This window comes from Electrophorus electricus, chromosome 26 (genome assembly GCF_041902795.1).
Source record: "Electrophorus electricus isolate QZ-2024a chromosome 26, ASM4190279v1, whole genome shotgun sequence".
NCBI classification, from domain to species: domain Eukaryota; kingdom Metazoa; phylum Chordata; class Actinopteri; order Gymnotiformes; family Gymnotidae; genus Electrophorus; species Electrophorus electricus.
The window spans coordinates 8,949,134-8,972,500 of record NC_137522.1 but is presented as its reverse complement, the minus strand read 5'-3'; the positions used below and the strand labels follow the sequence as shown (position 1 = coordinate 8,972,500).

The window sequence follows — 23,367 nt, the reverse complement described above, 5'->3', positions numbered from 1 at the left end:
TTAATACCTGGTGATTGTGCTCAGCAGCTGAACAACCTTGGGCACTGAGGACAGTGAGAGGTTTTAATAATGGAAAGGAAAACCATGGAAAGTAAATATTACTACTCAATTTCTCATTACTTCATCAGTCAGGCCCCAACTGCTTCAGAATGCATCATTGGTTGAATTTGAGCGGTGTTTTGGTATTCCGGTCTCTTTCTTTGACACCCTCCCCTGGAATTACACCCAGCAATCATTTTAACAGATTTGGTGATAAAAAAAAAAAAAAATTGTAGCAACGCAAGATAAGGGCTTGTAGTGTTGTGAAGCCTTGTGCCAGTGTAAAGAGCGTAGTGGATTCAAGAAGCCTTTCGTGTTTGGAGGAACTAGCCGTGGTGTGGTGAATGGACGAGTGTGGATCCTGACCGGCATGAGCACGGAAGCCTGTGTCTAGACAACGTAACTATCCTACCTTACCCAGAAGAAGAGAACGAAAGGGTTTAGATGTTCAGAGCAGGAGATGCGTTTCTCCTGCCCTCCGTTGACGGATTTTCTGAGTGCACCTGCCGGAGCAGACGGCGTTCCACCAACCCCTCCACCTCCTCACCAGCGTCATCCTGAGGCAGGCCAGCCGTAGTCTGCTAGTCCCCTCTCCCCCAACGCTCCCCACACGCTCCCCTCTTCCTCCCCTGCTCCTGATGGCTATTGACAGGCTCAGATATGTCCCAGCAGGCTTATCTGGGCTGATGTCTTCCTGCCCTTTCAGTGGGATCAAGTAAAGGCAACAAGTGTGATAAAGACACAGAATATGTTCATCTCACCTATTCAAACGTTTGTAGTTGAAACGAGTAAGTTTGATCTTAAATTTGAAAGTCAGGATTTTTTATCGCAATGCAAATAGGCAGGATGCGCAGTATTTAAAATGCCCTAAAAAATAGTAAATAAATAATGTATTTTAAATGCATATCATTGAAATTCTTTCCATCTCCATCGCTGAGCTTTTGAGTTTTATCTAAAGTTTGGGAGAAAGACTGAGACACCTTAAGCTAACTTCTTCTATATATATTCACATTCCCAACTCCCCTTGTGTTCGTCCTGATGCTCCTTCTTGGCCTCCACACTTCTCTGCTGGTTCTTCACCCCAAGCAGGTGTCCGACTTTCCGGAACAAAGCAGATGCCGCCCTGAACTGCAGCCCACATTCTTTTCCCCGCGTGCAGTTTCGCTCGGACTCCTCGAAGCTCTGATTGATTAGCTGGGTCTGCATTCGCCAAAAGGTCGAGTGAAAGCCATGGGAGGCTCGCAATTACTGTATGAGCTGCTCACGCAAACAGCCTCGGCATCATGGCTGAGAATTGAAGTGACAGGCTTAGCAGGCAGCTGTCCAAGGTCAGACACGCCTAGCGCTGGACATGTCAGTCTGGAGTGGGGAGCTGCACACGGTCCTTAATCCGTTTGACTTTTCAAAAACAGTGTTGAGCTCTATCGGGTAAGGACTTAAAAAGCCGTGGAAGGGTCAGAACCAGCAGCTGCATGTCTTGGTGCCAATCAGGCTAATGCTTAAAGGTTGAAAACTTGTACTCGAATCTGTTTTGCCTGTAAGATTTGTCTTCTAAAAAATAACCAGACAAAATAACAATTGTGTACTTTTTACACGCAAAAGCACCACATTTCGTCTTTGTTTCTTTTTCACCACTGTCATGTTTTTACTAGTATTTGCGCCTGGAAAGTTTGCAACGGAAGCCATCTTTTTTTTTTTTCCATTTGACAAATATGGCATGTGATAAATCTTTATGAAAACAAAAGCCCCTGGATGCGTCAGTTGCCCCCACAACTTACGGAAAGCAAAGGGTTAAGTGTACCAAGGCCCTTCTCTCTTCTTCTGTCCAGGGTGCCTCGTCCAGCCTGGTGGTCAAATTTGCCGACACAGACAAGGAGCGCACCATCCGGCGCATGCAGCAGATGGTGGGTCAGTTCGGCATCTTTAACCCTGCCGTCGCCCTGCCCTTCAGTGCCTACAGCAGCTACGCGCACGCGGTGAGTCCCTTCCAGCGTTCCTCGGCAGACCCCAGCCTCCGGCTTGTCCCGGCCCACGCTCCTGCGCCTCCTTCGGCTCCGACTGCAGCTCTGCCCGCGCGCTCCCTCGCCGGGCCTCCTCCGCTCACGACCGGCCCGGAATGACGCAGAGTATTCCGTCAGGAAGGCGGCCGAGTATTTTTAGCCCCGCGTGCCAAGATCCTTCGGATGAAAGAAAGCGAAAGGGACTTAGGAGATTGAGGTGCTCTGAGTCACGTCTGTTAGAGCTTCGGTCCACCAGTATGTTTGTTCTATACTCGGAATAGTCTTGTAAACTTGAATTTGTATATTTATTGGCAGATACTTAAAACTAACTGTGGAATCAGATATGGACTTTGAGATCGTATCCACCACACTCATTTTCATATCACAGACACATAGAAGGCCATGGGAAATACGCGAATGGACAGAGATACAGTAATTACCAGGCCAGTTTCCTTTAGTACAACAAAAAGATAATAAACTCACCCTCATTACAATTTCTGAAATGCAGGTTGTTCATGGGAAAAGTGGGCAAAAGCAGGTGTGCAGGAGTAGCAGGCAATCGTGACTCCTACAGGTAGGCAGGGAACTTTCATCCGGCGTGTCAGAGCTGCGTGCAGCGTGCACGTCTCCTGCTCTGACATGTCAGTGTGCCTCGGTGTTCCAGACAGACTGCCTGCCCACACGTTCAGCACACGCCACCATATGATACTGCACACAGCCCATGCCAAAGTTTGACAGAGAAACGTGAACACTTGCTTACTTTTTTTTTTTGTAGTGACTATGACAAAAAACAAACAAACAAACAAACAAAAAACAAACAAACAGATTTGGAAAAACATTCATTTTGGACATGGCTGGAGTTTCAGAGTTACCAGGTGGAGTCGTGTGTGATGCAGTAAACTGTTTAACGTGCTGTTGGAATCTCATTTGGGTAGCTGGATTGCCCGTGTCTCTGAGCCACGGTCCTAGAGTTTCATCGGCGTCCTGCTTCATGTCGCCATGGCTGCGAGACGCTCGGATACAGATCTGTCCGGCCACTTTGCTCTCAGAAACGCGCACGGAGGACGAGCAAATTAAGAATCTCCTTCACAAACACAGCTGTGCGGTGGATTAGTGGACTGAGTTGACAGCCAGCAAATTGCATTTTAGTCAGAGCTGACGGTGGGGGGTGGGGGTGGGGTCGAAAAAGCAAATTGGAGGGGCAGCGGCCAACAGCGTCGACAGCACGGTGCCAGAAGGCTAAGGTGCACCTTACACTCCTACCTGACCATTCGTATACGACACCAGAGCAGGAGGGCACAGAAAGAGCTTTCTAATGTCAACTAGGTGTTTTCCGAGAAAGGTCTGGCGAGTGGAGGGGGGGGGGGGGTATTAATTTGCTTTTAGGCAGCCTGGTGAATGTATTTTAAAAGCCTTTCTCCTCCTGTCTGCCCACTGTCTCATGTGTTTGATCTTATGCCATTTCTATGAGCAGCCATCTTCAGCTGCTACTTTTCCTGGGCTCTGGATAACAGCCTGCTGCTCAGAGATGCCCCTTTTACGTGACGCCGGTTGGAAGAGACGATGCATTACATTCGTATGACGCACAAATGATTTGAAAGTACTTCAGCATGCTCCGAGACCAGGCATAAATGAGGGGTGTTTGTTTTGGCATTTGGAGAGGGGGAACAGGGCATTCTCTCCTATTGCCCAACATCACCCCCTGTTGGTCAGAAACAGGAGCCTCCTCAGCCACAAAGTGGGAGATAACCAAGATCAACCTGTTTTATTTCTGGAGGTAAAATGAACTCTAATTCATTGACACGTTAACCGCACAGCGCATTATCTGAGGCTTGTGTCACAACCCACATCTCCACACTAGGTACCCAGAGTCTTCAGTGCTGAGGCCTTACTTAAAAGCTAAAGTCAGACCCAGCGCCCAGCCAAGCTGCAGAGCTCCGTGTTTCTCCGAGTTCAGCCTCTCCGGTGTAGCACAGCTCCCAGAGAGCAAAAGAAAGATCAGACTAATCAGGCAGCCTGGGGAACTTCACACCCAGGGTCTTCACATCCATCCTACTCCAATTTTTCCTCCCTCGCTCTCCTCATTCCAGATCTCTGCAATCACGTCTTCACCCCTGCTCACCCGAGCTCTGAGGGCTCACGTGCAGTTCAGGCAGCGGTGTGGTAGCCACGGTGTGCGGCTGCCTGGATAATTGCTGGGTGATAAAGAGGTGATTGCCTGCTGGCACCAGGGAAAACTAATGCCAACAGCCGGCAATAAAAACAAAGTAAATAAATAAATAAATCAACAGATGCCCCGACGCTATAGAACGTTACTTCTGGTATTTCTAGTGCTTGCGGAGGAAGGAGAGGTTGTGACCCTGATGATGAAGGCTTCTTCCCCGGAAGAAGGCAGTTGCTATCTGTCTGAGAGGGCCAGTAAAGTAAGAGAAGGGTTTTGAAATGTATGAGCAGGATTTGTGGGGGAAAGCAAACTTTCTTGGCTGGTCTTTAATAGCCTTGAAGACAGTGGCAGCGACACCAGTCGATGTGCTTTTTGTTTCCACCTCCTCTAGCTCTCGTCCTTTTCCTCGCCCGTGAACAAATCGATGTTGCTCCCCCCCCCCCCGACATAATTACATGCTTGAGCCTCCAATTTGCTGTGTTTTAATTCCTGGAGAACCGAACGGAACGCCGCGTTGTTATCTGGAGCAATCTGGCGGCTGCCATGAAAAGAGACATTAGCCAAGCTGCGCGTGGTTGGTGAGAAGTTAGAGTGTGGAAGCCTCCAGCGTTGCTCTGCGTCATGCCCTGGGCCTGCCCCTCCTGCTTTTACAGGGCATTAGCACGACCGGCATCCGGCTAGAGGCAGTCGGCTTAGCTCTGCAAGTCCCATTCAGCCCGGTGGCTCCGGCAGTGACATGGGCACAATAGGTCCTGATTGTGGCGACACCAGGATTGTAAGGGCAGAGAGACTGACAGAGAGATGGAGAGATAGATAGAGAGAGAGAGAGAGAGAGAGAGAGAGAGAGAGCCAGAGCCTAAACTTGTTAAATGCATCTTGCCTCTACACCACACAGAGCCGTCATGGCCCTCAGATGCCCCCCACACATTATGCAGGGTTTTTTTTCCTCCCGTGTCGTTAAGCTTTTGTTTAGCTCTCTCTTGTTTCTCTTCTCTTCACCTAAAAGCTCAATTCATCTTGTTCTCCACAGAATGGATGATCGTCATTGGTCACATTGATAGAATTATGCAAATGACAGGAGGAGTTAATAGGCAGGGAGAGCTTATGGATGGCAGGACAGCCGCTCTCGGCCTACCTGACAGGGGCATTGAGGGAAAATAATTGGCTTTTTCCCATCCAGGGACTCCATGCAAATACAGTATAGAGCACAGCGCCATGTGCCTGGTAATATTGTCACCAGCACGGCGTCAGAGAGGAGAGGCTCCGGGATTATCGGTGGGTGAAGTGGCAGGACGGGTATATTTGTCATTTGTTCCACAATAGGGGACTAAACTAATAATAGGCCTTAATAGGGGTCATCCATTTGACCACCTACACTATTATATTTCTACACAGATGGGGCCTCATTATCAGGCATTTTTTCCAGTTTTCTTCATAGACGTGGTAATTATTGCAGTGCCATACATTCTGCTTGAAACTTTGGGCCGTAACCTGACCCCCCCCCCGCCCCACCGGGATATGTGTCCCAACGGTGACGATGAGGTAATTAAGGCAGTTTGATATGTATCAAAGGGGTTCCTGAGTTTCTGACAGTGGCTGCCACATGGTGAAAGAGGAATGACAAACGGAAGCTTCCATCATCCCCGTGAAGAAATCATTACCCCGAAGTCTGAAATGGAAGGATGAATACAGTCCGGCTCCTTGGCTGTGAACTCGCGGGTCCCTTAAGGACTACAAGAATATGCATGTCAATTCCGGCATTGGAAAAAGTCAGAGCGACAGCCGCTGAAACGTTTCCAGAGGCTTGTGACAGCTCCCTGACTAGGACGATGGACGCTGTCACTAAACATAGGTTGACACATTTTTCTCTCTTTCTCCACTCCACTTTCTCCTAGCTATCAATCGCTGCCATCCATCACGCCACCATATTGCCTGCTCCTTTTTAGTAAAAGTCTCCCTCTCTCTCTCTCTCTCTCTCTCTCTCTCTCTCTCTCTCTCTCTCTCTCTCTCCTTTCCTCCAGCAGCTGATGCAGCAGCAGGCGGCCCTCATGGCGGCCAGCCATGGCGGCTACCTGACGCCCAGCGTGGCTTTCCCCGCCACCCAAATCCACCAAATGGGGGCCCTCAACATCAACAGCCTCCCGCCCACCCCCATGACCCCGGTGTCGGGTGAGTTTCATCAGACTCTTGGTGAGCAGCCAAAATTTGTTTCCTCTCTCTTGGGGCTGGGGTGATAAGGGTGCGTTGTTTCCTCTCTCTTGGGGCTGGGGTGATAAGGGTGCGTTGTTTCCTCTCTCTTGGGGCTGGGGTGATGAGGGTGTGTTGTTTCCTCTCTTTTAGGGGTGGGGTGATAAGGGTGTGTTGTTTCCTCTCTCTTGGGGCTGGGGTGATGAGGGTGTGTTGTTTCCTCTCTTTTAGGGGTGGGGTGATAAGGGTGCGTTGTTTCCTCTCTCTTGGGGCTGGGGTGATGAGGGTGCGTTGTTTCCTCTCTCTTGGGGCTGGGGTGATGAGGGTGCGTTGTTTCCTCTCTCTTGGGGCTGGGGCGATAAGGGTGCGTTGTTTCCTCTCTCTTGGGGCTGGGGCGATAAGGGTGCGTTGTTTCCTCTCTTTTAGGGGTGGGGTGATAAGGGTGCGTTGTTTCCTCTCTCTTGGGGCTGGGGCGATAAGGGTGCATTGTTTCCTCTCTCTTGGGGCTGGGGTGATAAGGGTGCGTTGTTTCCTCTCTTTTAGGGGTGGGGTGATAAGGGTGCATTGTTTCCTCTCTCTTGGGGCTGGGGTGATAAGGGTGCGTTGTTTCCTCTCTCTTGGGGCTGGGGTGATGAGGGTGCGTTGTTTCCTCTTTCTTGGGGCTGGGGTGATGAGGGTGCGTTGTTTCCTCTCTCTTGGGGCTGGGGTGATGAGGGTGCGTTGTTTCCTCTCTCTTGGGGCTGGGGTGATAAGGGTGCGTTGTTTCCTCTCTCTTGGGGCTGGGGTGATGAGGGTGCGTTGTTTCCTCTCTCTTGGGGCTGGGGTGATAAGGGTGCGTTGTTTCCTCTCTCTTGGGGCTGGGGTGATAAGGGTGCGTTGTTTCCTCTCTCTTGGGGCTGGGGTGATAAGGGTGCTTTGTTTCCTCTCTCTTGGGGCTGGGGTGATAAGGGTGCGTTGTTTCCTCTCTCTTGGAGCTGGGGTGATAAGGGTGCGTTGTTTTCTCTCTCTTGGGGCTGGGGCGATGAGGGTGCGTTGTTTCCTCTCTCTTGGGGCTGGGGTGATGAGGGTGCGTTGTTTCCTCTCTCTTGGGGCTGGGGTGATGAGGGTGCTTCGGTTTGAGTTCTGGGGATCCCCTTTACACTCTCGGCTCAGCTCTCCATGATGTTAGTCAGCTGCCGTTGAACTGGTTGGGTTGTAGTAGGGAGAGCGTGAGACCATTCCCAGCTGAAGGGGCCCAGCACTGGTGTTGAATATAGCCGAAGAACGGTGTGTATGTGGCATCTGGGTTACACTCAGGAGCATGCTTACCATGCACTTTGTTCTACTTAGTTATTTTCTAAGATATGGGTGATGTATGCAGGAACAGACAAGCCTTTCGACCTTGGCCTGGAAGCCCCTCACACTGAGCACATCAGACACCCCCCGTGATGTGATGTTTAAGAGGGAGAATTGACAGCAACTTTCATGTGTACTCGCAGCATTTGATGATGATGCAATTTTTCTTTTCTTGACCCATATGTAAATATAGCGCAAAATATAACCAGCCAATCATCTGCACTGGGAGTTTTCCGACATTATCAAAACAGTCAATGACTTTAAGTTAAATAAATACGGTGCCATTTTTTGCTACAAAGTAGCAAAAAATGTCGTGTGCTAATGTGTCTAAAGGGCCGCGTTGGCCCATTGTCCGTGTGAGGTTTGATGTTACATCAAATTACCATTCAGCAAGGGTTGAGCTGCCCAATTAAATGTGACATGCATGGTTGTTAGTCACCTTTCCGGTTGAACGCCGCATGCATTCATGTGTGATGTTACATGCAGGTATTCTCATTCTGCTCCTAAAATTACATACCAGACACAGACTGCAATTTGTCAAGTGCCTTGTCAAGGCACAAGCATCACAGGGTGTGTGTTTGTCCTGAGCAATGAGGGTGCTTCAAAAATGGCAATCAAATGCAAGCTGATTTAGGGACATGCAAGTCAGCTCAGGGAAGTACGGATTCTACACCAAATTTGATACTGTCAGTATTTACCAGCTCATGGCCCAGCAAGCCAATAGCTATAGTAGATGCAAAACTCTGAGTCCACCACCAATTACAGTGGAATTTGGTGCTTTGATAGCTTTTTAGCACACAGGAGAATATTTTGGCCTCAAACTGCTTCAATAAGTATCTCAAACATTGCTACAAAGAACTGGACCTAGCAATAGTCCATATTTCATGGTATATGACATAAGGCATTCTGCATCATAGCAGATGTGAGGAGGTGCAAACAATTACCTTTGTGTGTTATGTGAACAAAGGGTGTGCAGACAGAACACTCACATAGATTTAAAATTCACACAAGGCTTTCTCAAATAGCTAATTAAAAAAGATTTATCCACTTTTAAATAACATAAATAATAAATATGACCTGATTATTACATTTTTTTAAATTAATAATTAAAAACAGTTATAGAATATGAGCTATTCATTGAGCTATTCTGTACATTAGATAAATGTTCATAAACATTCAACAATATGTAGTAGTTTAACACTTTTAGAAATTGCCAATTGTGATTGCTCAGATTAATTGGGGCACCTCCCTGATTAACCGGGAAAACGAATTCATTTTAATTAATTTGTTAATGATTATTAATTGAGTCTCAACTCATGGAAGTTGCCAGTTTGATAATGTGATTATTTCCCATCTACCAAACATTAGGATATCACTCTTGAGTTATTGAATAAACAGAGATAGGAGAACATGCAAAAATCAACGATTAGGATTGTAGGTGGACCAAGTGACAAACTAATGAGGGGGAAAAAGAAAACTGTTTAAGTAATCTGTAAAAATGATCAACTGGGCAGTCAAACCAAACTACAACCAACAAACAGAAACTTACTGACCAAACCAGACTGGTGGCGAGAGAGCATGAATGAAAGTATAACAGGAAGACTTGGAAGAGAAGAAGAAACTTGTGAGACGAGGGAGAACTATTGTAGTTCGCCAGTGGGAGGAGAGAGTTAACCGATCTAATTTGGTTAACAGTAGAGTTACAGTAATAATGTGGCATAGAGAGAGAGAGTGTTTCCCATCCAACTGCCGGCTTAACCTTGCCGGAGAGACGTGTGCCGATGGCGATGAGGCGACCGCTCTTCTGGACCTGCTGGAGTGGATTTTTGGAGCTGAATCAGTTCGGGAGTCCTGGACTTTTTCGAGCAGGCTTTCAGAAGTAGGAGTTTTGGCTATCAGTGGCCATGCGTCACATTCTTGCTTTGATGACGGTTCTGGACCGGTTTATCGCTGGCCATACGATGAAACTGCAGTCCCAATCAACACAGCAAGGCCAGTTTGCTTGATATAAGCAAAGATGAACAAATTCCGACGGACACGAACTAAAATATAAGACATTAAGCAGAACCAACAAAACAAAGAAAATATAAGGAATAAAATGGGGTAACATGGAAGTCGAGTCTGTTCTGACCTCTTGGTGAGAGGCTACTGACTTGGTTTAAAAAAAAAGAATGTTTGAGTATTAACTTCACTGAACAAGAAGTGACGGGTGGAGTCACTCACAGACAACCACCCCTCACTGCATGCCCACTCATCCCTGCTACACACTTCACACTGAGTGGGGGGTCAGATCGTCTCAGTTATTTCTCAGGTTGGGGAAAGGACGTGGCTTAGCTCATACATATTCAACAGTCTTTGCTTTTACAATGGGGAAAAATAGTTCTTGTAGGACGTTCTACTAAAATCCACCACGAATCGATTAAACAAAAGAAAATCACACATTTACTAACAGTTTCTACCTCGTGGTCTTAGAATGAAGTTTGTAAACAAAGTATCAAACCCTAGGATGGATGAAGCAATTGGATAGTCAATTTAATTCCTTGATTAACAACATGAACATTAATTTTATTGAAGTTACAAACTACTGACTTTAATGTATTTTGTCTAATTGCTTCATAGAGGATTTTAGTAAACACAACTGGGACTGGTTAATAATTTCTTTACTATAAACATGAAGTAAGCAACATTCAAGTGAACTGATCAAATCAGGATGAATAATGCAAATGAATAAGGAACAAGTAATGAATAATAAAACAATAGACACCAAGTAATAGAAATAAACATCACAATTTCAAGATTATGTTGAAATCGGAGCACATTACTGACTGGTTACCCTTTGACATCATAGTAGGTTAGAACAGCAAGTTATCTGTGTGAAAAGAATATATGTGTATATATGTGAACATGAGAAGTGTTGAGATGTTGAAATGAGAAAAGTTGGTGGGCCCTGGTTCCTGTCAGTGGGCTGGGGGCGAGGCGAAGCCCATCCCGACCAGATCACAGTTTCATCGGAGGGATCGTTTGTAGTCTGTCTTCGCTCCAAAAAACAAAAAAAAACACAAATCTTAAAACTCCAAATGGTTCATCTTAAAAAATGAATAAAACAATACTCAAGTCACATCTTATACCGCTGACAGAATCATCAGTCCTGTTCAGATTGTAATTCTTTTTTTCCAAACACTGGTGAGCTCCGTATATTACAGCTGTGGTTTTCTGTTTGACTTCTTGCCGTTCTGACTGGGATCAATGTCAGATTAATATGCCATGCGACTGGCGAGGCGAATTGGTCTTTCTTGCGCTGACTTAATTGAAAGGGACTGGCAGTGCTGTGAAGTCCTGCTGTGTCCAGAAGAAGAGCTGAGTTATGCGCCGCATCCGACACGCTCCTCAGTGTGCTCCACGCCACTGATTGGCTATTATCGAACCTATTGGAATCTGTTGCATTATTAATCTTTGTCAAGATAGCATTGAAAATATTCCAAGGACCACAATAAATAAGATAGTCATGTTTGTTTTTTTTCATTCATTCATTCATTTGCATCTTGCTGGCTTATTCAACGCAGCTGCCACACATGATCACAGGCTCACATGCACACACACGCACACACATAAACACACACACTGTTTATGACTGGTGTAGAATTCACTGTGGGAACATAAACAAAATTGTAGAGTCTCAAATATAGTCGAGAATGCTTCTCAAATCAACCTGAGAGCTCTTGGTATTTCTTGGGAAAAGTTCTTTGGACAGTAAGACATGTTTAGCTTCCTGAATTTAAACAGAAACTTGGATCTGTTTTGAAGAAGAAAAACACATCCACACACCCATCCACTCCCCTACACACACACACACACACACACACACACACACACACACACACACACACATACAGACATTGTAAGAAGATTTTGAACCAATTATACTGTGATGTCAAAGTCACAAAGATGTCAGATAGACAAGAAATAGAGAAGATGTTATCAGTGCTTTTCCTCAGATACACTACATGTATTACTTCCTTGCAGCTAAGCCCCCCAAAAAAAGTGCCCTACTTTGATTACATCAAAGTGTTATACCTACAACAGTGACCTTTTGAACACTGTGGTAACGCAGTAAGCAGACTAGACTTTCCCAAGCAAACACACAGCTACGGATGTGTGCTTCGTAACACAGTTTGTGACTTCTTAACCTATTTCGTCACCCGCACACGCCTCGGCAAGCGCAGTAATCCACTGCACGTGTGCATGCATCAGCAGGGTGGACCAGGCGGGCAGAAAGGTTAAGGGGTTTTTTTGGAAAAACAATGGCATATATGCTCCCTCAACAGATGTAAGACACTTAAGCTCGATGGTGCGTGCGCTCCTGCCCATATGGTGGCCTCCATTACAGCACGTATCTGAACCACGACGCATGGAGATGGGCACCATATTTCTTTTTGTTGTCGTTGTTGTTTGTTTGGAGAAATGTTCAGCAGGTGCAAGCTCCGAAACTGCGGAAGGAAACACAATGAGAGGGAATAGAGGGGCCTAATCGCCAGTGCCCGCGTCAAATGAGTTGGAACCGCGCGAGCGTGCTCGTCCTGTTGTTCGCCCGTCTCTGAACTTCGCGGCCTGACATTGGCTCCACTGTGTTCGTCGGGTGCGTGCGTAAACCCTCCATCCTGAACCCTCCACAGATGGTTCCGGGGCGCTCTGTGCTGGAGCATATGCGCGCGTTTGTGTTTAAAGCAACAGTCTGAGTTAATGAGGTGTCTGACACACTATCTGTGATTCAGTGGAGAAGCTCGATCAGTTGTGCACGCTCGTAATGGGAGAGGGGAGATTCACCTTGAGTGTTTCGCGGTCTCATAGATTGATAGCTGTTGCTGGAGATAACTGCTGCTGAAGACCCCAGGGCTGCATGAATTCGGATAGCGTAGGAGAACACAGAAGACCCAGGTGGGGTCCTGTGTGGAGGACTAGATAAAAGAAATAGATAGATAGATAGATAGATAGATAGATAGATAGATAGATAGATAGATAGATAGATAGATAGATAGATAGATAGATAGATAGATAGATAGATAGATAGATAGATAGATAGATAGATGCATACATGAAGACATAGCTAAGCATAAATGAATTCAATAAATTAATATATATAAATTTTGTAAAATAAGGTACATAGGCATTCAAACTTGTGTCTTGTGTGTTCAAACTGACCTTGATTGTCCTCTTCCCATGTGCACATATGTTGGGTCATTCTTGTGGTCCTGTGGTCATGTCTTATGAGCTCTCAGACTTCTTCCAGTGTCTCCAGCAATGGAACAATCTCTCAGACTCACACTAGCACTACAGCCAGTAAACTACAAACACACATCTATCTTAAATGTGTGGCACATTTGTAGCTTAACACAATGAATGAGCAAAACCAATATATTTGAGGACAACAAGAAACTGAATATCATGATGATCGATACTGATGCAGGCACACTATGGCGATGAGTTTGTGGGCTGGTATGACTTATCATGAGAAGTAACTTGTTAACAAGCAAGTTAGCATTAAATAAGTGGCTTATTCATGCTAACTGTCTCTGAGATACTCTGTAATCTACATTTTACGCAAGCGTTGGCTAATATTACTTATTTATGTGTTTGCAACTTTGCATCTCCTGTCACTTCAGGGCAAAACAGAACAGCTCATGGTTTTGCAGTTTTCTACAACTAGATGCAGTCTAAAGAAAAAAAGCTATATAGATGGACAGGAATGGAAAAAGGTTTGGGCATTAACTAGTGAATGTGCAGGCCTACAGTAAGGGCTCTGTGTCTGTATGTGTGTGTCAGGGGTATAGCGCACGCAGACCTACAGTAAGGGCTCTGTGTCTGTATGTGTGTGTCTATACGTGTGTGTCGGGTATAGTGTGTGCAGGCGTACAGTAAGGGCTCTGTGTCTGTATGTGTGTGTCTGTATGTGTGTGTCGGGTATAGTGTGTGCAGGCCTACAGTAAGGGCTTTGTGTCTGTATGTGTGGGGTATAGCGTGTGTCAGGGGTTAGTATGTGTGTGTCAGGGGTATAGTGTGTGTCAGGGGTATAGTGCATGCAGACCTACAGTAAGGGCTCTGTGTCTGTATGTGTGTGTCGGGTATAGTGCGTGCAGGCCTACAGTAAGGGTTCTGTGTCTGTATGTGTGTGTCAGGGGTATAGTGTGTGCAGACCTACAGTAAGGGTTCTGTGTCTGTATGTGTGGGGTATAGCGTGTGTCAGGGGTTAGTATGTGTGTGTCAGGGGTATAGTGTGTGTCAGGGGTATAGTGCATGCAGACCTACAGTAAGGGTTCTGTGTCTGTATGTGTGTGTCTGTATGTGTGTGTCAGGGGTTAGTATGTGTGTGTCAGGGGTATAGTGTGTGTCAGGGGTATAGTGTGTGCAGGCCTACAGTAAGGGTTCTGTGTCTGTATGTGTGGGGTATAGCGTGTGTCAGGGGTTAGTATGTGTGTGTCAGGGGTATAGTGTGTGTCAGGGGTATAGTGTGTGCAGGCCTACAGTAAGGGTTCTGTGTCTGTATGTGTGGGGTATAGCGTGTGTCAGGGGTTAGTATGTGTGTGTCAGGGGTATAGTGTGTGTCAGGGGTATAGTGCATGCAGACCTACAGTAAGGGTTCTGTGTCTGTATGTGTGTGTCAGGGGTATAGTGTGTGCAGGCCTACAGTAAGGGTTCTGTGTCTGTATGTGTGTGTCAGGGGTATAGTGTGTGCAGGCCTACAGTAAGGGTTCTGTGTCTGTATGTGTGTGTCAGGGGTATAGTGTGTGCAGGCCTACAGTAAGGGTTCTGTGTCTGTATGTGTGTGTCAGGGGTATAGTGTGTGCAGGCCTACAGTAAGGGTTCTGTGTCTGTATGTGTGTGTCTGTATGTGTGTGTCTGTATGTGTGTGTCTGTATGTGTGTGTCAGGGGTATAGTGTGTGTCAGGGGTATAGTGCGTGCAGACCTACAGTAAGGGTTCTGTGTCTGTATGTGTGTGTCAGGGGTATAACGCACGCAGACCTACAGTAAGGGTTCTGTGTCTGTATGTGTGTGTCAGGGGTATAACGCACACACTCTTCGCACGTTAAATCCTTTTCGTGCATAATTCTCTGCCATAGTCCCTCTAGGTGGTAAATCAGAGCTGCTCGCAGGGAGTTGGCTTCGATAATGCAAATCCAATTACACTTCCTTTCTTTAACACAGGGAATATTTATGCAATAATTACATGGCACATTACAAACCTTCATTGGTGACAGATCTTTTTCCGCAAAATATTAACTTATCGAATTTTTTCCGTTTTCTGTTTTCAAACAGGAGGTTCATCCCTCAAAGAAATTAATTTTCTAATCTACCTCTTCTGAAATGGGAGGAGCAGGATCTATTTTGGACTCTGGACAAGGACAGGAAAATGACTTAGAAATATAAACATTTATTTAATGCACACAAGATTCCTGTATTACGTGGCCACAGATAAGCACACACCCAGTAAACCCAATACAGACATGTAAGTGTAAATCTAATAATTTTGAATAATAAATTCAATGAATTTCAGTGATAAATGACATGTCAGCTCTCATTTGGATAGCCTGTATGTATGACCCTTCTCGTACTTTATAAAGAACAGCTGATTTAGCACATGTAGCGTGTTCGTCTCTCAAATAAATTAACTTGTTGTTTCAAGTTCTGTTGCTCATACTGGGTGAATGCATGCAGCTGAAGACACATCAGCTGGGTGCATATTACACCAGTAAATTAGTTCCCTCTCATCCCGTATCTATACCCCCCTGGCCTAAACACAACCCGTCTACCTACAAGAGCAATTTTCCAAACCCAAGTGGTTTTGCCAAGCGGTTTACATTCGCTCCAAGTTTGCTGAGATCATAAGTGAGATGTGCTGTCTGTTCCCTCAGACTCCTGTGCACCTCTCTCACACACACACACACACACACACACACACACACACACACACACACACACACGTGCGCGGTGGTGATGGGATGACTTTCCACTGCTACAGCACGTGTGGCTTGGTGCAGCCAGGCCGTCGAATCCCCCCGGACGTCGGCGGTCTCCTGAGCTCTGAAAAGAGCGAGTCGGGCCGTCATCTAATTTGTCGACGTGGTGTGTGAGAGACAAAAAATCGCTCGTGGTTTAAGAGCAGAGAACAGTGCAGACGAGACTGGGGAGCTCTCTGCTGCCTGCTTAAACTCCCTGCGGTCAGAACCGTGGGCAGAGGGACTGTCAGCACGGCGGCTGTATTACACGGCTCAGGTCTTATTAAGAACCCATGTTGTCATGTGCTCGGTGTTGGTGGGCCAGGCTGCTTAGGATAGCACGCTTCAGAGCACAGTCGAAGTCACTTCGCAACGGGGCTCGCCGTTCTGGAGCGGCATCGTGAGGGAGGCTGAGGTCTGCCGGGGGGTTTCCGCGATGACCGCTCTCTGCGTCTCTGGCTTTCACGTGCGCATTGTGAAATGGGAGGGTTTTTTTCTTTTCCTTCATCTTTTTTCTCCGCAATAGCACCACACAGACAACCTGTCAGAGTCACAGCTTCAGGTCCTCCGCCCTAGTGCTCAGTCCACTTGTAGGTGATGAAGTATGCCATAATCATCCTTATTTATAATAATTCTAATGAACATGTTATGTGCCAATATTTTAATCATGTAATATGTGTTATATGAATGTTACAACAGCTACAGAGTACAAACTGGAAGCTAAACTCATAAATGAATGCCAGCTAAATAACATCATTTATAACATTTCAAGAGTTGAGAAACCATCCAGAAAATGTTTACTGTAGATTCCTTTGAAAACTAAACATGCTTGCTAGCCTGTGGACCATATGTATTCGAAAAATTATTATCTGAACAACTGCAAATGTATAAAGTAAAAACATACACTAATAACTAATAAATACATTAATTATCACTAGAAAAATGTCATGTCTAATCTAGGCCTAGCCTCTTTTTTCATGTTTTTCTCTCTTGTTTCTTTGTACTGAGAGCACCTGTAGTGTGTGCTTGGTTGTGCCGAGGTGCTTGTACGTGTGTGTGTGGCGGGTGCTACACACATGACGTTCGTTTCCCAGCAGGCCTCAGCTCACCTCCCACCAGCATCACATCGCCGGCCGTCCCGAGCATCGTCACGCCTATCGTCAACGGCTTCGCTGGCATCCCTCACCAGCCTAACGGCCACCCAGCTGTGGAGGCCGTCTACGCCAACGGCCTGCCCCCCTACTCCACCCAGAGCCCCACCGCGGCCGACACCCTCCAGCAGGCCTTCACCGGGGTGCAACAGTATACAGGTACCCCTACTCGTCTCAATACCACCTCGCCACCTTGCCTCGCTAGCAGAGAGAGACATAAGGGCAGATGTTTGTCTGAGTTCACTGTCGGTGCTGATGATAAAATCTATGCCAACTGAGGCCTTTGAAAAGCTGTTTCAGAAGCAATTCCTTTTTGATGGCTTCCGTGGTGAAATGATGCTTTTTTGATGTTTTGTAAATCATTTATTATTAAAATCTGGTTACTCATTATAGCTCCTTTAAAATCTGCTCTATGAATAAATGTACAAACCCAGAAATTATTGAGAAGAGCTTAATTAACAGAAATTAAGATCTCCTCAATATGCTCCAAGAATTTAAATATAAGACTATTATCACAGAGAACTTTTGATAAGCTTAAGGTTGCCATGTTTCGCCTTGATTTTGAGTGGAAATGACCATGCAGCTGTATTCATGGTGCAAACCCTTGTAGTATTTGAAATTCTTGAAATATAATTTCTTCCGTGTGCAGTGTTTTGCAAGGCACGTCGAGATGCCTTTGCTACCACTCAGTGGTTGTGCTTAGTTGCAATGACTATGACACAGTGAAGTATATTGTGCGAGAGTCTACATAGCTGAGGACAACCAAGTGACATTTAAGTAGATTTTAGTAAAAACCCACATTCAGCTTCGTATGACAAGCCTCTGCTCTTTCTGAGCCTGACTTAACTTGCTCTGTTTCCTCTTTGCTTCTTTGGTAGCAATTTATCCGGCGACCACACTGACCCCTATTGGCCAAACCTTGCCACAGCCAGCCCAGGTCATTCAACAGCAACAACAAAGAGAAGGTGAGAGTGAGGGCCCTGCTTTTGTGACGATAATAATAAGAATACCCAAGCCCACATTTGCATAAATACCATAAAAATACCACATAAATAAAGACTTGTAAAATAAAGTGAAGACTTGCTCATTTGGAATTTGAAGAATTGATATGGGGAAAAAAAACCTACTGAAATATGTTCTATCACCATTTTAAAATTCATGCATCACTTTCCCTTGGGAAATGTTCAAGTCGATGTTTAATCCATACTGTAATAGTATTCAGGCATCAGTGTGGCGTATCTTATGGCCTGTACGCATGGACCTGTTCTGAATCTTTTTTGAGGCTTTTGAATTTCGAGCTACAGTCTCCCTTGGGACACAGGTTTCCATTTAATCCACAATCTAATGCCGTTGCTTTGCTTCAGGGCCTGAGGGCTGCAATCTCTTCATCTACCATCTACCACAGGAGTTCGGCGATAACGAACTCATGCAGATGTTTTTGCCCTTTGGCACAGTGATCTCCTCCAAGGTGTTTATGGACAGGGCTACCAACCAGAGCAAGTGCTTTGGTGAGTAGTTTGCACCGGGGTTTGTGGGAAAAGTACGAAAAAATGCAGAATTATTGTGCTAATAGTAATGTGTGTTTGCATATGCACTGTGTGGTATAATTCTCATAATATAATTAGTACAATTAATGCTCATCACATGCTAAATAATTAAATAGTCTCAGTCTTTTTTTCTTCGGCAGCCCTCTGGTAAGGCTGTAAAATGGTAATTCTTCTTTTGCACACATCAGTCCAGAGTAGTGGTGGTATTAGACTATTAACTGAGGTAATGAGAGAGGTTCAGAGAAACAGCCAGAGAGGTAAATTGCTTATTAATCCAAGACCTGTGATAATTGTCTGTGAGTCTTATAAATAATGCATTTGAAAAGTGTGAATTTCTCTGGCAAAAGAGCAGGCTGAGTTTTTATGTTGGTGTAGACGGATCTTTTTAAACATATTGAATGCATTTTTATGGACATTTGAATTTTACTAGATGTCACTGGGGAGTCTGCACTAATGCCCACAAAGCTGGGTGTGTTAAAAAGGGGCCATGGCTATAAATAAAAGAATTAATTAATACATGTTGGAAAAGCATGTACTCAACCCACAAACTACCACACAGCCATGTTGAGGATTTTTGATGCCTTCTTGCAAAGACGAGGGTTGGAGAAACCAGAGCAGTCATTACAAATCAGCATCTGGTATTCCTCCAGGGAGCGGCTCTTCCCAGGCCGAAACTAATCCTGGCTGCACTCTCCAGAGGGACCTTAATAACATAAATGTGTGCGAGAGGGCTCATTTGTGCTATTGACTTATACACTATGCACTTAACATGCACTGTCAGGTCAGAAGAGGGGGCACTTCACAGGGTTATTAATCTACGGTGGAGGCGCAGGGCGGGGGCCTGAGCCCTGGCCGTCACGTGAACAAAAGCGGTGGCGTGCGTAGATATCGACCCACGTCCCTTTGTTTCGCTTCCCTAAGGTCCAACTGCTTTTCTTTATATGTAAACTTGAAAGGGGGGTGCTCGGGCCACCCCTCCCTCCAAGGATGATGGGCTCCCAGGAGACAGGAGGATTGTGGTACATGGAGATCCTAGTCAGAGTGCTTACCCATTCAGCAAAGTCTGTCTAGTTTTCCATTTATGTCCTATTGCAACAGATCTTTTTTTTTTTTTTTTTTTTTTTAAATAAGACTTGCTCATGCCAGAAGAGAACAATCTCAGGAAAAGTTCACACGGGAAGAGAGTTGATTGAAGCGTGAAGCGTTGGCCGTGTCTCCTGGCCTGCGTGGGCTGGCAGGCCGTGACTCCTTCGTCCTCTGCTCTGTCTGCCTTTGCTCAGGCTTCGTGAGCTTCGATAACCCGGCGAGCGCACAGGCTGCCATCCAGGCCATGAACGGCTTCCAGATCGGCATGAAGCGGTTGAAAGTACAGTTAAAGCGGCCGAAGGACGCCAGCCGCCCCTACTGACAGAGCTGGAACCACGCCGGGCTGTCTTCAGCAGCACAGGTACCCAGCGCCTCCCACCACACGCTGGGACTACTCTGGAGGGATCCGTGGTGCTTAAGTTAAAGGGGATGAGACAAGGGACAGTAGCACACTGCAGATTTTTCTGTCCTTCTCACTCGTGCCTCATTCTTGACAGCTTTGGCACAGCCATGTTAAATACAGAATTGAAATTCAGGTTTTATTAATATTTGTGGCTTGTCACCAAGTCATATTTCTGACCTGCTTTGCCTCATTTTCCACAGCCTTAAGATCCTCTAGTCAGTTGCTCTTACACATTCCAAGGCCTCAGATGGGCTTCAAAGATGACAGTGGAATAGCTTTTTAAAATCTCATTTAGCAAATCATGTGTTTTTCCGACGTTTTGAGTCCTTTGAGGTCTTTAGCATTTAGTCATGTTTTTGTCATGTTGCCCCTTTATTTTATTTCATTTATTCCATGTTTTAGTCTATGGTTTATCTCATGGTTTATCTTTTTATAACTTTTTTGTTTTTTGTGTTTTATAACTTACAAGGATTAAATCATTTAATTTTACTGTAAAGCACTTTAGCCAACGACTCTTAGCTTTTAAGGTGGTCTATAAATAAAGATAACTGGACTTTTGTTATGGCATTTGGAGGTTTAAGACTGTGGGGCAAAATGTTCTGTGCAGTTTTTTAAAATGGAAATTGACTTAGTTTCAACTGGTTTCATTTATAATTTTTTATTTAATGATAAAATGATAAAAGCCTAATGTTGGCCCGGTGTTATAAGGAGGTAATTGATTTACTGTCATGTTCAGTCAAAGATGTTTTTGAAAGAAAAACCTTTTTTTTCTCTTCCAGGTTTTGAAGATTGACATCTCAAAAGGAGTGCAGTTTTTTTCTTTAAAAATAAATAAAACAAGATAAAAAAAAAAAGAAGATGAAAGGTTTTTTTTTTTTTCTTTCCGAAGACATATCAGCATTTACTTACAAAGCTGTTCAGCGGAGTGGAGAGAACTGACGGAAGCAGCACGCCATAGACAAGCAGCACAGCGTAAGAAAGACAAGGCAGGAACAGAGCGGGAAATCCCGAACCACCAGGACTTTTGCGCTCCAGAACTCCTTTCGCTGAGACTCGAGTCATCAGTTACGCAACAAACAAAAAAATAGCATCCAGAGCAAATAGATTTCTATATCCATATTATATACACATATGCTATATCAAGGAAGAGGCGCTTCCAGCTTTTAATTATACTGGACAAATGAGGGTTCAAACTTAAAGATCAAAGGGAAACGCAGTGGATGAATCGCTCCTCTGTGCCGCCAGCAGACTTCCTTCTCTTCTTCCTTCTCTCCTTTCGTCTGTCCCCGTCTCTCAGCAAGCATGGAACTCGGGGCCGTCTGTGGTCGCGGATGTTTCCATAGCTACAGTGCAACTGAAAAACCTTTCACCCCAAGGGACCAAAGGACCAAACATTTTTATTGTTCGACAGTAATATATAGTATTGATGATGATACTAATACTACAAACTACTACTAATGATGTTACACGTAAAAATAAAAAAATAAAAAAAGGGAGGGAAAAATAAAAAAAAAAAGAGAGAGAGAGGAGATACTTCAGGTTGGAAGAGGAAAGGGATTTCTTTTCCTTTTACATTTAAAACTACTGGGTTTCAGAATATTTAAACAAAATAGAAAAAGAGGAAAAAAAAGTATTTTAAAATCTATACTATTTTAGTGGAGTAGAATATGTGGATTGGAGATTGTCACGGGCGTGTTCTGGCATTGTTCATCCATAGTGATTCAGACTCTATATCTGGTACATTTGGAAACAACACCCCCCCCCCCCCCCCCCCGTGTCTGTCAGCCCTCGTTATTAAAGTAAAGCACATTTATGTATTCCTTTCATCTGGCAAATGGACATCAGTGTACGGACCAGCTTGGCAACATGTAGGACTTTCTCCTTGGCAAAACTGAGCATCGACTCAGTGGATAAAGCACATTAGTAAACAGAGTGGTCACTTGCACGGTTTACAGCTGCACCACCTGCTATACCAGGCGAGGATAAGATGAACTTTGCAGCTAAGCCATTATATCGATGTTATAACTGAAATGTTGATTAATGTGAGATGTATCCAAATCAATGACCCTTACAGGGGCCCAAAAACAGACTTTATGAGGCATTCCCAGCACAGACCAATCTTGTTTCTGGCTACCGCTTATAGCGACCTAAATTATAAGCTATGACAGTCCTTTAACAGCGCCTACCATAATGCAGGCACCCAGGGCCCTGCATCGTTACAATAAGGGCAACATTGATCACATGGCCAGCCTCTGCCTCAGGCCAAATTATGCACAATCAATGACACATCGACATTTGCAATTGATTTACCGATGGATGGAGTTAATTTTTTTTACACTTCAAATAACATAAGCTTGAGGCAAATTTGCCTCAGGTTTGCTTTATTAACAGAAGCTAGATCAGCGTTTTATAAAGTGAATACGCAGGTCAAAAACCTATAGCATACACACACACACATACACACACACAAATACACACACACTGACACGACACGCTGTTTAGTGAATCAAAGGTCGAAGGATGAAATTGGATGGCATAGGCTTTATAACAGAAGCAGAAAGGCAACGTGAACTGGCATGCTGTCCCTCATTAAGATTTGTAAACCTCGCTTTCCACTTGTCGCTATTTCCAATCTTTTACTCCCATTTTCGTCTGTTCCCATTGCACCGTGAGTGGACGTGTCAGATCACACCTCTTGATAACTACTGCCTTCACGATTAAATGTTTGCACGGCATCCCTATTTGGCGTGCGAGAACCTAACGAAGCCGCCCAGAAGACTTAACTACACAATGCTAGAATCTCAACAAGGGAAAAAAAACCTCATTTTAACCTCATTTAATTCTGGGTCACAGTTTTGACCTGTTTGTCATACCCAGAAATACATTGGCATGTTTGATATTCAATCTCGCAGAGCTCGGAAAATCAGTTCTGCTGAAAATGAACATCATATCATGACAGATTTTACCCCTGGGCAGGAAAGAAATGGATGGAGTCACAGGTTATAATGGCTTTTCCCGCCTTACCTCTGTTCATCTCGTCTGTCCTCTCCTGTCCAGTGGTAGCGTGTGAGAATGTGGTGATATACACACAGGCAGCCTCTGGGCATCTAATAACCCCGTGTTGTGAGGGCCTTCCTCTCAGAATCTCTACATTCCAGACATGTGAATTATTAAAATCAAATTAAATTTGTCCCTCACGTAACAGAAGGGGTAATGCAAATTAAAAACGGCAACTTGCGCCTCAAGTTTAATAAGTTTGAGAGATGTTATCGTTATGATGCGAAAAACCAATAAAATGAAATAAACATGGAGTGCTGGCATAATGTGTTCAGAGAGGGGACTGAGTGTGTTGATTTGAGTTAATCCTACGATCGTATGCCATTCCCAAAGAAAAGGCTCAGTCGTTGCACCAAATCACCAGCATGTATCGATTCTGTTTCCCTTCCACTCATAATGGCAATAG

The 23,367-nt window shown here is 45.0% G+C and overlaps 1 protein-coding gene across 8 annotated transcripts in view; it reads left to right on the top strand.

Moving 5' to 3' along the window:
* The window catches only part of celf5a (cugbp, Elav-like family member 5a), a 140,774-nt gene extending 117,476 nt beyond the window's left edge, over nt 1-23,298 (top strand). For 2 of the 8 annotated variants that reach the window (XM_081708591.1, XM_035523372.2), the window contains exons 6-12: nt 1,869-2,015; nt 6,225-6,393; nt 16,812-17,027; nt 17,747-17,833; nt 18,233-18,376; nt 19,696-19,862; nt 20,684-23,298. In XM_081708591.1, coding sequence (XP_081564717.1) covers nt 1,869-2,015; nt 6,225-6,393; nt 16,812-17,027; nt 17,747-17,833; nt 18,233-18,376; nt 19,696-19,823 — 891 coding nt within the window. In that variant the 3' untranslated portion in view covers nt 19,824-19,862; nt 20,684-23,298. Of the gene's footprint in view, nt 1-1,868; nt 2,016-6,224; nt 6,394-16,811; nt 17,028-17,746; nt 17,834-18,232; nt 18,377-19,695; nt 19,863-20,683 lie in introns of those variants that run through there. The other 6 variants (XM_035523374.2, XM_035523373.2, XM_081708592.1 and 3 more) reach the window with 5 other exon arrangements.
* The last annotated feature ends 69 nt before the right edge of the window (nt 23,299-23,367 follow it).